The sequence below is a fragment of the Megalobrama amblycephala genome, linkage group LG5 (assembly GCF_018812025.1).
Source record: "Megalobrama amblycephala isolate DHTTF-2021 linkage group LG5, ASM1881202v1, whole genome shotgun sequence".
Lineage (NCBI taxonomy): Eukaryota > Metazoa > Chordata > Actinopteri > Cypriniformes > Xenocyprididae > Megalobrama > Megalobrama amblycephala.
In genome coordinates this window covers 26347270-26362225 of record NC_063048.1, presented here as the reverse complement: position 1 = coordinate 26362225, position 14956 = coordinate 26347270, and the positions used below count along the sequence as shown (strand labels likewise).

The following is a 14956-nucleotide window of genomic DNA, read 5'->3' as shown; positions in this document are numbered from 1 at the left end:
ATAAACAATTTCTTTTTGTCTTTTGAACAAGAAATTAAACTTCAAATTGCTGTCACTCATTTGTAGCCACAAGTAAATTTCGAGGTGTTCAAGTTTCGAGCTGGCTTCAAAATAGCTAGAGTGACAGGATTTGTATCCTGTAATGGAGCCTCTCGGTGTAGCACTAGCAGGCCCGGTTAGATTAAATGGATTGCCTCCAGCGGGAAGAGGGAGGGTGTAAACATATTTATCGTCCAATAGTGGCCAGGGCCACGAGTGCTTGATATGCATTCTTTGCATCCCATGGTTCTCAGCAGGACAGAAGCAGGGAGGTCTGATGGTGTACGCAATCTCAAAGAGCTGTTTGTTTCATCGTCAGAGTTTTGTCTTGGACACCATCCATTCAGAGAGAGTTTTCCACTTTACTCCATAATGTCAGACTGTGAGGGGCTTCCAATGGGTGAGTATCCAGTGTCAGAGAATTTTGGATTTATCCTGTTTTTGGCTTGGCTCCATGCTGACAACTCATCCCGCAAATATGTTCTCATATTCTGCTTGATGAGAGTGCAAAGGTTTTAGCCATATATGGCTGCTCTCGGACTGACCGTCTCTATCATTGGACATCTTAAGAGAGAGACTATCATTTTACAAATGCACTTCAGCTCTATGTGTGTTTCTGTTGCAAAGTACGTGTTATAGTCTCCACAAATAATTTATCTGGATCATACATCACAGCTGAGCATCTATGCAGCTGTTATTTATAACGAGTTGTTACGTGCTTCCCGCATGGGTTTCTTCATGGCAGTACATTTATAACACATAAACATAAGCCACGCTTGAAGGGATCATTTCCCTCACATAGAGTAGGGTCTAGGAAAGTCTGAACGTTAGCTGGCTGTTTGCACAGTGAAAACAATCAGATATAAATAGACCTTCTCTCCTGGTGCAAGGAACAGTACTGTTTAGGCATTTGACCTCCTCATGCATTATACTAGCCTGGCTCATGTAAAATGCCTCTCTGTTCTGTTACATAATAAACTTAAGGATATTAATGTTAAATTGCAAATGATTTGAATTGAAATGGTTCGCATCCTTCTGATTTGCCATGAATGCCTCCAGGTATGAAGATTATGCCATAATAGAATGTTTAATATTTGAAGGTTTGTTATGGGAATGAAGTCAATGCATTCTCTTCCAAATCTCTGTGGGTGTTATCAGTATCCACATGTAATAATTCATGGCTGTTACGTGTTTACCAAGGCCAGCGTTATGTTTTGTTAGGAATCTGCCATGCGTTGGTATTCGCATACATCAGAGTTTGAAAATGTATGTTCAGATAAGTATTAGTGTGCTTCTAGATTGTTACTGAGTGTGCTAGAACTGTACATCTATAGACTTTCTGTATATATGTGATCAGTCTATCAGTGATTTTTAGTAAAGCTGTTTGTGCAGCAGTCATTGAACATATTTTTGTTTTCCCATTTACATTGTATTGTTCAGGAAATTAAGATGAGCTAATAATAATACTTTCACTATTTCACTATACTGTAACTCTGTTTGTTATTATATCTCTTGGGAGAAATTGTGCAGTAGTTCCAGTCATGAGACAGCACATAAACAGATAACCTTGAGCTGTTTACAGAACTAATTAATTATACTGCACTTTGGAATCTCTTTCATAATTGTGAAGAACGTCTTTGTTTAATGAACCCACTTTGTATAACTATTGAGTCACTCTGTAACAGAAGGCCATTTGATTTCCACCCGCTGAATCTTTAAATGTCCCAAATTAACTGCAGGCCTGGCACTAAATAAATAATCTGATTTAAAGGTGCCCTAGAACCAGTTTTTACAAGATGTAATATAAGTCTAAGGTGTCCCCTGAATGTGTCTGTGAAGTTTCAGCTCAAAATACCACAGATTTTTTTTTATTAATTTTTTTTAACTGCCTATTTTGGGGCATCATTAACTATGCACCGATTCAGGCTGTGGCCCCTTTAAATCGCGTGCTCCCTGCCCCCTGAGCTCTCGACTATAATACAGTGCATTTACAAAGTTCACACAGCTAATGTAACCCTCAAACGGATCTTTACAAGATGTTCGTCATGCATACTTTATAAGTATGAGATTTATAAAGAATGAAGATGTGTTTATGCATTATACAGACTGCAAGTGTTTAAAAATGAAAATAGCGACGGCTCTCTTGTCTCCGTGAATACAGTAAGAAACGATGATGGTAACTTTAACCACATTTAACAGTACATTAGCAACATGCTAACGAAACATTTATAAAGACAATTTACAAATATCACTAAAAATATCATGATATCATGGATCATGTCAGTTATTATCGCTCCATCTGCCATTTTTCGCTATTGTTCTTGCTTGCTTACCTAGTCTGATGATTCAGCTGTGCACAGATCCAGACGTTAATACTGGCTGCCCTTGTCTAATGCCTTGAACATGAGCTGGCATATGCAAATATTGTGGTCATACATATTAATGATCCTGACTGTTACGTAACAGTCGGTGTTGTGTTGAGATTCGCCTGTTCTTCGGTGGTCTTTTAAACAAATGAAATTTACACAAGAAGGAGGAAACAATGGTGTTTGAGACTCATTGTATGTCATTTCCATGTACTGAACTCTTGTTATTCAACTGTGCCAATGTAAATTCAGTTTTTGATTCTAGGGCACCTTTAATGCCATTGTAATTGTTATTTCTTAGTTATAATTAAAAGCAATGCAGTCCAAAAAAAATTACTTAAAACTTGTGGAGAGTGTTCTGTTTGGCCCTGAGTTGACTTTTTAATTAAAATTAACTTTTTTTTTTGTTTGTTTGATAAACCTCACACAAAGCTGTATTTTTAACAAGACTTTATTATTTATTTTTGCATATTTTTGAAAGACTTTTAATTGTATTGCTTCATGCTTGCCAATACCAAGACTTTCAATATTCAATTGTACAATAAATATACAAATATAAATTATTCGTTTAAAACTATATCTAAACAAGTGAAAAACATTTACATGTGAAAACTATTTATTAAATGTATTAATTTATTTTTATAAATACGACTGTCCCACAGCAAACAATTTTGCCTCAATAAAGTTTTTTTGAAAGTTAGTGTAGGTTACCAAGGACAAGGAGAAAACGTGTCATTGAAGAGCATGAGATTAGATATGACAAGGTATCTGTGGAAATACAAAGAACAGTCAAGGTAAATTTCACTTTTATTTTATTACATGTAATTTCCAGTGAAGAAATAATGTTGTTCAATTACGCAAAAAGCGTGGAAATATTTCTAATGCTGTACTTTAATTCGGGTAAATAAATTGTTAGCTATACGAATTAGCGTTAGCAAGGTGGGTCATTTCCCCCTAAAAATGATTACAGTGTCATTTCATCCACGGAATGCTATTAAACGCTTAATAAGTTGATATACTGATGGTTAAAAAAAGAAGATAATTCCTCTCTCTATTCATTGTTGCCATTGCTAGTGAACAAACAAGCTAGCGACAGTGTGTGTTTTTAGAGAGTTTATTTGTAGTCCTAGGGACAAAAGTGCTCATAGTTGAAGGAACATCGATGATTTGTTAACTAAGAACAGTATACTTCAAACTTTTCTCGCATAATAGTTGAACCAAGGGGAAATTTCTTACACGTGCTTACTGTAAATGAACCACAAGGTGTCACTGTACAGCCATTTAAAACAGTTCACACAGTACGCCCACCTGCTTCAAGGCCAGGTAATTCATAACAAGGGAGAATTATGTTTGACAGTTAGTTGTGTTTAGTTTAACTTTGTGCCATACTGATACCTGATATAATCAGACTAGTATAGTATGATACTCTTAATATACTAGTCTAGACAGCAGCCTTCATTTGTGTATATTTTGACAGACTAGAGATTAAGCATTTCTCATTGTTTTACTGCTCCACCCTGGTTTCTATTGTCATATGGAATGTGAAATAACAAAAAATCATTTCATACATGGAGAATCGCTAAGTAGTGCAGTTTGTACAGTTACAATTTACAGTGCAAACATCTGTCATGGCATGATCCATGTTCGTCTATGCTGCATTAGAAGGTAACTGTATTTTCATGTTGAAAAGTGTGCTGTATTTTCCATTGCAAGAGAGATTAATGACTGCACTCATCTGGTCTGGGGAGGAGCATTTCCACCCATAATGCAATTTCAGCATCTTAGTGCTGGCGGGCAGAGTTATTCAAGATGGCATATTGATCGACCAGAGAAATCCTGACTGTCTGAGACTGGTAATGTAAGGGCCTAGTAAAAGCAAGTGCACACCTACTTTTGTTCTATCCCATTAGAGCAACGTGATTTATGAGCCCTTTTTTTGAACTGGACACTAATTGGTTTGACCAGTGAACTAGTCATGTTATTGGATTTAGATATACTGTAACATTATACAATTAAGGTGTAAGTCTGTGAGGACTATATAATTTACAGAATATAACCTTTTTCCAAAATAACTAAGGATGCATGATATATTAGTACTGTATGGGCTGTTTTTTTTTTTTAAATTTTATTTATTTATTGAAAATATATTGGATATTTATTTGTGCATGCTCAGTTTACCATTTTTTTTACATCAAGATCACATTTGCAATCAACTTAAATGGTAAATGTAATCTTTATGTAATCTTTTAATGAATATTAATTTTTAATACTGTTCATTATAGTGTTTTGATGCCTAAATTCACTTGTAACAGTGTTTTGTACTGTATAAACTGAATGGGTTGATTTAAAAAAAAGAAAAGAAAAAAAGATTTGCTTATCAGCTTGTTGTTTCAGACAGACTCTTAATATCAGCACATTACTAAAAATAACCTAAAAATGTACTTCATGTGGTACTGTCTGAATAAACTGGTCAAATATATTATTTTTTGTGACTTAATCAACCTCACTATTGGCTTAAAGCAATGAAGGTCATTTTTAATAGTCAGAGCAGGTAGAAATAGATCCTGAAGATAACAATTTGCCATTTTACAGTGCAGTGCCGTCATTATTAATAATGACCTGAAACCATATACTACCACTCAAAACTCTTCTGGATCCGAGATCATGATGTATATTATATGAGAAAGAATATGTGCGTTTTGAAAGAGCTCTGTTGTATAGATCTAAATAGAACATTATGTATGTTCTTCCTAATATAGTAACTGTAGGATGGGAGGGGGGAGGGGGGTTCCTTGTTGCTAGCAGCTAAGTCAGATATGATTAATGTTTCCCTGCTTCACAGAATACGGAGCTGTAAGCAGGAGAGCCTTATATAATCATCACAAAGGAAAGAACAGTTCAATCACATGACGTGTGTCATATATAACCCACATAGATCACATATATTTTAATAAAAACAACAGCCACAGTATATTTATAGTTAATTTTCAGATATTTGCTACATGTCTGTCTGGAATATTTGATTGTGTTTGTCATATGATGACGTATCATATTTGGGGATTGCAGCTGATTTGGTGTAATGGTGCTGGAGTGAATTTATGAGCGCTGATGTAAGCTTTAATGACATCATCATCTGAATGGGAACAGTAGGGGGTGGCATACTCATGTTGTCCCTGATGTCCCTGCTCCCTCTCCCCATTTGCCTGCCTGTTGGTCCATCCAGACTACAGGGGTGATGCAAGCAGGGCCTTGACCAGGTGGTGGTCCGGGTTTTGTAGAGAATAATGCCACAGGGGAGTCCGCATGGCTGATTGCCCAGGTTCCCACCCACACCAGCTGTTTCACGAGTCCAAACGGGCCGGAAGTAAAAGCTTTGGGAAATGCAGATCATGATTTTCAATCTGGGTGGACTGACCTTGTGTTTGTTTGTTATGAGTATATGGATCTGTGACAATATTCATGTGTAATGTTTAAAAGCTGTTTTTGCTCATTTTGCTGATCTGTTTCTTTCCACTGATCTGTACTTTTTTATTGGGCAAATTAACTGCAGTTGTGTATGATGTCATTTAAATGATGTCACTGTGGCTTGACTATCATTGTTTGACTCATAATGATGTTAACTGATTAGCTTAGAGCAGTGTTAAGTTGGACACACACATATTGAACACGTCTGCAATTCTGTAATTTGACGTCTGGTTTCTCGGTTAATTCTGGATTTGAACTAACATCTTTTCACAGCCTGGAGGATCATCATGAGTGCTATTTCAGTCCCTAAAGCAGATGATCCCTGTTCAGGGGCAGATAACTGTAAGATAGAAAGAATGAATGTGAGACAGAGAGAGTCATTTAAAGAAACATGAATTAGAGAAATGACAGAATTGTGTGTTTTATAGGATATACAAGAATCCCAGATTCATAGCGATGCTTCGTTGTTGCCATTCAAAAAGTTAAGGTTTGGTACAAATTTTTTTTTAAAACTTTTTTTTTTGAAAATTCCAAATAGAAAATGCACTATGATGCACAGATGATGCACTTAATTAACCGAAAAAACTAAGTGTGGATTGTTGGACAGTTCATGCACTCAATTGTCGCAGCTTTAAGGTCTTTGCACCCTTAAAGCCCTTTGCACAGCTTTAAGTCCCTTATGCTTACCAAGCCTGCATTTAATTGATAAAAATACAGTAAAAACAGTAATATTGTGAAATATTATTACAGTTTAAAGTAACTATTTTCTGTTTAAATATTTTTTAAAATATATTAATACATTTATTTGTATGATTGCAAAGTTGTCATTAATTACTCACCCTAATGTCGTTCCACACCCGTAAGACCTTCGTTCTTTGGAACACAAATTAAGATATTTTTGATGAAATCCATGAGTTTTTTTTCATCCCCCATAGAGAGCAACATAATTACCATATTTAAGATCCAGAAAAGTACTAAAGACATTGTTAAAATGGTCAACGTGACTACAGTTGTTCAACCTTAATGTTATGAAACAACGAGTATGCTTTTTGTGCGCAAAAACAAAACAAAAATAACGACTTTATTCAACAATTTCAACAACATGTTGCTTTCTATGGGGGATAAAAAACCTCTCGGATTTCATCAAAAATATCTTCATTTGTGTTCCGAAGATGAACGAAGGTCTTACGGGTGTGGAACGACATGAGGGTGTGTAATTAATGACAGAATTTAATTTTTGAGTGAATTAACCCTTAAACAAAAATTAAACTGTATATCAGTATTTCAATCTAAATACTGCTAGACATTGCTACCCATTTTTAGCTGCGGGCCATTTTATTGCCAGTCAAGACAACTAATGGTCTATTATGCATTATAGTGTAAAATTGTTGGTTATGAAATATTAGAAGTAAGCAAGTGTTCAGACTGATGGTTGTGTGAATGCTGTGTGGCCGACGCTGTTGGTGACAGTCATAATAAACATCACTAATCTAACATGAGATTATCCAGTATCCAACATTAGCACAGATCAGAGTTTAATTTCAAAGACTAAGAAGTGATTCAGAAAGCTTCGACTTCATTAGACCAGGGTTTTATTTATTTATTTTTTTAATTGTCCTGTATATAAATTTCAGTGTCGCTAGGGATTATGTCATCCCTTCACAAAGAGTCATTCATTCATTCACAGCATGTATGTTTATAAGTTGTTATATAATAAGAAGCTTGCATATGTAAACATTTTTAATGAGCTGGTTGAGTCTGTGGTTCATATAAATGTTAATTCATTAATAGGCATTGGAGCAGAGAATGCTGCAGATGCTATTTTAGTCTAAACCTCTGGCGCTGACATGGTCTATTACCCTGAGATTATCAGCACGACCTCCTGACATTGCTTATGACATGCCATTAAAGCAGTTGTACTACTGGTGGAGGAAAAATATCAGCTGATTACAAACATTAATGCCCTTTTTCATGTACAGTAGGCATATTATTGTGTACTGTTATTTAACAACAGCTTGAACTTAATGTAAAAGAAAAGGCCATGCGGTTTCACATATGTAGGTTACCTGGCAAATTATTTTAAATTAAAACTTTATCACCCCTTAAAAAAAATAAAAAATTAAAAAAGGAAAATAAAATAATATGTTCAATCTAGACTCACTATAGTTTAGAGGCAATTCTTCCTTAGTTATAAAGTGCTGTGAATATAAGCTTCTGTGGATGTGCAGGAATGTTAATGTAGCAGTCTTTGAAATATACTGTATAATTTCCTTCACAAAAAACTAAAGCAGACTATAACTGATTCCCAACAAGCCCCTATGCTGTATATTTATGTATCATTTTGTGTTTGTGATATCATTTTGTGTATCATGATGTGTTTGTGTGAATAAGGTGCAGCCAGCATAATTGGTGAACAATGGGAGGGTGTAGCTCTGTCCAGCTGCCACCCGAGGGATCCCCAGACTTACACAGAGATGATGAAGTGCTTCTCCCAGCCTCTCTCCCTTCCCCCAGCTGGTGTCTCTCTCCAGGGGGCTTTAATCTCACAGCACCACCACTGTACTATATTTGCCTCTGTTTGCCCTGGGCCTCGATTAACACACAGGCAATGCCAAAAAATAATCAAAAAGAGCTTTGCTGTTCTGTAGCAAAATGATAATGTCACTAGTAAAAGTCAAATTTGGAAAAGGAAATATGGAATAGAGTGAAATTTAATCAAGGTTTTTCCTAATATTTTCGCTATTACTTTTAATGTAAAATAAGAATGTTGCTGCATTATTGCCTACAATAATTATTTATATTCTCAGCTGTCACTGCTGCTCTGATATTGTGATCACAGGAAACTGTCAAATCATCAGATTCATCCGTACGTGAAGCATGGTGCAGAGGCAAAACTGATGTAAAAAAAATGTTGTGCACTTGGCTCAATAATTCATTTCTAACTAAATAAAAATTGAACCAGAAATCCTTCATGAACATGCTCAACATTGTCTCTATTTAATTACGTTATAAAACAAAAGTTGCATCCCAAATGACGCACTATACACTATGCACTTATACACTATGCACTTATACACTATGTACTTATGCACTGTGTACTCAACCGTGTAGTGTATGAATTTTATACGGTTATTTTGTCATTCAGTATCAGTCTGTTACCCCCTCCCCCTCCGATACACAAGTAAAGGTCTTTGCACACTGAGTCCGAAATTTTCGTATTCGTTATCCTAAATATTTGTCACGTATAGAAACCTTGCACAACCTTGAATGTGTATTAATTAATCCGTTGCGAAGAAATTTTGCAAAACAATACAAAATGGAGTCTTTAAGCAGTAAGGATGATTTTGCTGTCCTTTCTCTTCTTAAAAAGAGAAAAAGAAAGAGGAAATATTGGATCAAGGAGCTGCGGAGTTATCCTGAAATCACTGTAGGTGTTATACATAGTCATAAAATCTTTTACATTCCGTCTGTTTGTATTCCGCACTTTGTCATACAGTGTTTTGTGCTGCGAGACGAAGTGGGTCAACTTGTCAGACGCCATTCTGGATTTTGGCATTTGCTTGTACGGTGGCTCTGAATTGTCAAAACACCTCTCAAAATGCTTGCTACGGATGTTAAAAACACAGAAAATTGAACCTAATCTGATTTTTTTTATTTTTTATGACAGACGAAAGTTTCGTAGACAGTGTGTAAAAGTGATTGACACAACATGAGGTGGTATTTATTTTTTAACATGCAAAAATTTCGGACGCGAATTTCGGACTCAGTGTGCAAAGACCTTAAAGGGTTAGTTCACCTAAAAATGAAAATTCTGTCATTTATTACTTACCCTCATGCCGTTCCACACCCGTAAGACCTTAGTTAATCTTCAGAACACAAATTAAGATATTTTAGTTGAAATCCGATGGCTCCGTGAGGCCTCCATAGGGAGCAATGACACTTCCTCTCTCAAGATCCATAAAGGTACTAAAAACATATTTAAATCAGTTCATGTGAGTACAGTGGTTCAATGTTAATATTATAAAGCGACGAGAATATTTTTTAAAACTAATTTCAAAACACTGCTTCATGAAGCATCGGAGCACAGATGAATCAGTGTGTCGAATCATGATTTGGATCGCATGTCAAACTGCCAACGGCTGAAATCACGTGACTTTGGCGCTCCGAACAGCAGATTCGACACACTGATTCATCTGTGCTCCGATGCTTCCTGAAGCAGTGTTTTGAAACCAGCCATCACTAAATAAGTCGTTATTTAGTTTTTTTGGCGCTCCAAAAATATTCTTGTCGCTTTATAATATTAATATTGAACCGCTGTACTCACATGAACTGATTTAAATATGTTTTTAGTACCTTTATGGATCTTGAGAGAGGAAGTGTCATTGCTCCCTATGGAGGCCTCATGGAGCCATCAGATTTCAACTAAAATATCTTAATTTGTGTTCTGAAGATGAACGAAGGTCTTACGGGTGTTAAACGGCATGAGGGTGAGTAATAAATGACAGAATTTTCATTTTTGGGTGAACTAACCCTTTAAAGCTGCGACAATTGAGTGCATGAACTGTCCAACAATCCACACTTAGTTTTTTCGGTTAATTAAAGGTGCTAAATAGGATGTTTTGTTTTATACATTTTTGCAATATTACTTGAAACTGTCTTTACTAACTAATAAAAGACTATTTATTAGGTGCACTGAAAGGAATAATATAAATATACATCATCTGTGCACGAGGTAGGGCCTTAAAAACATCAGCCAATCGTTTACGCGTTCATCGCATTCAAGAGACCACATCGTGTGAAAAATGCTGGAAAAAAATGGATGGTCGCCTTCTGGGCCTAATCCTTGATTTGATCTTTAGCGAACAGAAAAGTGTCTGTGTCAGCACTGTTATAGGGCCTAAGAATAAACACTATAGGCTTTCTGATGCCAGATTCAAGAAGCACTGCTGACCTCAGGACAAGAGAAAGAAAGAGACACCAATGGGACATGAAAATGTCTCATCACCTTGGATCATTTAATTTTTTTCGGCTTCTGAGGTGAAGCCATGGCCAAATTGGACACAGAAACCCCAGAAATCCAATTTAACACACAGCTCTCATCCACTTGCCATTATTTCATGTTGGGGGATGGGGTCAGGAGAATAATCTTTAAAGAGGCTCTTCTAGTTTTTCTGTGCTTTTTTTTTCATTTCGACTGTTTTGTTTGTTTGAAGACGTGTAAATATAGGCCACGTCGTCGAATTCATGCATATTCTACCGTATGCGCCTGCCTCCTGAATAATTTAAAAAGGTTTTCCCCTGTGATGACCCAGAGTCAAAACTGAGATACACTCTCATTCTCTTTCTGCCAACATTGGTTTCTCTTTGATGGTGTTCCAGACAGCTTTGTCTGTCTGAAGGCTGATAAGGTTTGCATAGTCAATGCTTAGCTCTGATTTTACACTACAAGTTTGGATTGTGGAATAATGGGTGGAAAGTGTGAGGTCATGTATTGTCTCATATGTGGAAAAGTCCCCAAAAAACTTACTCCTCATGAGGAAAGCACTGCTTTATTTCTTTATTGTCTGCAGTGTTGGGGTAACTAACTGCAATATATTTAGTTAAATGTTGTCATTAATCACTATTTTGTCACTCTGTTGTATAAATTGTGGTTCTTTTTAACTTAAAGGTTCTCTAAGCGATCCTGAGCGGAGTAACTTCCTGTTGACGTTCGAAGTGTTGTCAAACAAAACAGAGGCTAGCTAGACCCTCCCTCCGCCGCCTCCTCCCCTCCCATCCGTGCTTCCTGAAACAGTCATGAACGCGCATTTAAAATCATTCTTGTCGGTTATTGGCTGGAGCATGTTTATTATGTTTCGTGGTCCAGGCTGCACCAGTTTGTTTTTGTTGCTGTTTTTGGAGCTTGTGGCGACTACAGAGACCGTGTTTTTTACAGTGTGTTCAGGGGACAGGCAGCTAGCGGATAGTGAGGAGATGTTTGCTGTATGTGACAAAAAATGTTTTGGCCTAAAAATGCGTGGCATCACTTAGAGGACCTTTAATTGGTTGTTTTTAGTGGTCATGTACCCATTTTAGTGGGTTTTTGTTTTTGTGCCAGTATATATTGTTCTATTTGCAAACAAAAAAAAAAAACATATTTTTTTAAAGATACTTCCATATACAGTTGCTTCAATGTATTTAACTGACTAACTTGTTTGTTGCTTGTGTTCAAAATAAAAGTTTAACAGTAAAAGGCTGTCAGCTTTGAGGTCGTCATATCGCCACTTTGAAATTATAAGTTTCTGTCTGCATTCTGAGCAGCTTTGAGATATTGAGCTTCAAAGTTTTTGCATTCCATGCTCCTTTATGGATAGACCCTTTTTGTTTTCTAAATAAAGTCCCAAAATGTACACGACTTAAAAAAAAAATCACATAATGTAAATAAGTTTTTTTTTTATTATAATAAGCATTTACATATGCATATGTGTATAATTTTATATGTTCACTACTGTTCAAAAGTTTGAGGTTAGTACGATTTTGTTTGAGGATGGATTCAATTGATTAAAATGTTTTGTTATAAAAAATATATTTTTCAAATAAATTCTGTTCTATTCATCAAAGAATCCTGAAAACAATGCCTCACGGTTTCCATAAAAATATTAAACAGCACGACTCTTTTCAACATTAATAATAAGAAATATTTCACCAAATCAGCATATTAGAATTATTTCTGAAGGATCATGTGACACTGAAGACTGGAATAATGACTACTGAAAATTCAGTATATAATATTTGTATATTTTACTAAAATGAATTTTTTTTATATTTAAATTGTAATAACATTTCACAACATTACTGTTTGTGTATTTTTGATCAAATTAATGTAGCCTTTCTGAGCATAAGAGATTCTTTCAAAAACATTTTTAAAAATCTACTTTAAAAATCTTATCGACCCCAAAATTTTCAATGGTAGTGTAGATTTATACATTTGAATAGTAGCAAAGCCTTATGTGTTTCACAGAACCGCGTCTTTTCTGCTTCCATGAAACGTGAAAGCTTAAATTTAGCCTCACCCACAAACAACACAGTCATAATCCTCTTTACTCCAGTGTACGATTTAAGTACAACTGAATTTCTGAATCTGTGTCCAAACAACACACGCAAATACATTTAATCAATAGTAGCACTTTACGAACTCTAAATATCAATTCAAACCAACTTGTGTCCCAATTTTAGGAACATATCTAGTGCAATAAAAAAGTCATCTTTTCTGGCTTAGTTTCTGTTTCCTACAGCATCAGAGTGGAGTCTCAGTCAGCTGGAGGGGGAGGGTTTATGTTTTGAGAGAGGCTCCACCCCCTGCGCTCTGATTGGTCCATTCCCCACTGTCAGACCGGGACTCACAGACAAGCTCAACGGAGAGTCCTCGACATTACACAAACACTCACACTCTCTCAACACTCGCACGCACTCCTCTGAGAGCTCAAGCCCTGTACTGGCTTATTTTTCTTCTGGAGATTTCTAACAGGAACACAGCACAGAAAGGATCAGGGAAGAAAAAGTGCACAAGAAGAACCACATTTTGTAACTTCATAAATTTTTTCACTTTCTTTTTTTGGAGTCCTATTCAAGGAGAGCGTCTGAGTTAGTGTGACTCGAGCATTAGGTGAATGGGTTGTCATGGTGACTGACACTGGCAGGCTGACCCCAGAAGAAGACTGGATGTTGAATGGACAGAGAGCTGCAGTGGCCAACCAGCGAAAGTAACAGGGAGTTATCGGAGAAAGGGAAGAAGAGAGGAAGAGAATGGAGGACGGCTTCTCCAGCTACAGCAGTCTCTATGACACCTCCTCACTGCTGCAGTTCTGCAATGGTAAACCCATCACGTTTTTTTTTGTCTTTAATCTGACAACTTGTCCATCTTATGATCTGTATCTCTTCAAGTTCAGGTAAACATGTTGCCTGGAGTTAGACGGGGGTGCCTCAAGTGCTGCTCTTAACCTTTTTGTCCTTCTTTATTCCCTCAACTTTGGCACAAAGATTTTCAATCCTCTTGACTGTGATGGATCATTTCAAAAGGATTGATACTAGTTTACAGTTTTCTTTCAGGCTTCTAGCTGATATGATCCCAAAGCAAATGATTCTATAAGGAAATCTCTCAAAATGTCATGTTTTCAAGATTCTTACAGCTTTTAGATAAGCTGTAACATATTAGTCACTCCTGAGGTTGAAGGTGTTTGATGTTATTTTGAGAGAGACAGATTTGTTTTGAATGAAACAATGCAGTAAAAAGTCTCTTACCCCTTATTACATCAGACCATTCTACACTGAAAATGAAACTTAAGACATTTCCGACAAGAGAAAGAATGAGGATGACATTTTTTAGGGTGTTTTTGTTGTTCTGCCATCCTGATTATGATCTATAGTCATGTGTATGTATTCTGGCTGGTGCTTCAAGGCTTTTGGGTAAGGGCTGATGATAAAAGAAGAGAAGAAAGAGAGGTGGGAGGGTAGTTAGGGATTTCCTTGTTCCAGGATGAATAAAAGTGTGTCTCACTGTTCTGTCAAACACCATTAATCTCTTGCAAAAAGGGACCACATATGACATAACAGCGCTCAAGAAAGCAGTTAAAAGTGAAGTTCTCCCTGCTCTTATGTACAATGTGATGCTATGCTGTTGCATGAGTTTCTACATTAGATGTTTTACTGAACTGTAGTTTAACCCTTTATTGGTCAGGATTTATGCCATTTGAACGTTATCAGTTACAGACTTTTATCATTTATTAATGGATACAGTACACATATATGATGAAATGGGATATTTATGCTATTTTTTTTTACATTTAGATTTTTACATTTAGATTTTTCATCATCATCACTCTCTTAAAATTATTTTTTAAATGTATTATAATTTTTTAAAAATTATTGTGAATAATTTAAATTTAATTTAATATTCAAATGTGCTATTATTAATTAATATTATAATAATTTTATGGTAATATTCAGCAAAACCTTAAAAAGAATATCAATTTTTTAATACTCTAAATTTTATTGCTGTGATGCCTGAATTCACTTGTAGCATTTGAAATGATTAATATTAATTTTAT

At 35.9% G+C, this 14956-nt stretch overlaps 1 protein-coding gene and 1 long non-coding RNA gene across 9 annotated transcripts in view; both read left to right on the top strand.

Moving 5' to 3' along the window:
• The first annotated feature begins 276 nt into the window (after positions 1 to 276).
• The window catches only part of eml1 (EMAP like 1), a 64858-nt gene continuing 50178 nt past the window's right edge, over positions 277 to 14956 (top strand). For 2 of the 8 annotated variants that reach the window (XM_048191548.1, XM_048191546.1), the window contains exon 1: positions 277 to 439. In XM_048191548.1, coding sequence (XP_048047505.1) covers positions 283 to 439 — 157 coding nt within the window. In that variant the 5' untranslated portion in view covers positions 277 to 282. Of the gene's footprint in view, positions 440 to 3072; positions 3200 to 13199; positions 13723 to 14956 lie in introns of those variants that run through there. The other 6 variants (XM_048191551.1, XM_048191550.1, XM_048191549.1 and 3 more) reach the window with 5 other exon arrangements.
• On the top strand, positions 5791 to 9695 carry LOC125268915. Its single transcript, XR_007185000.1, has 3 exons — positions 5791 to 6212; positions 6299 to 6357; positions 8262 to 9695. It is a non-coding gene; the product is annotated as an uncharacterized LOC125268915 (long non-coding RNA).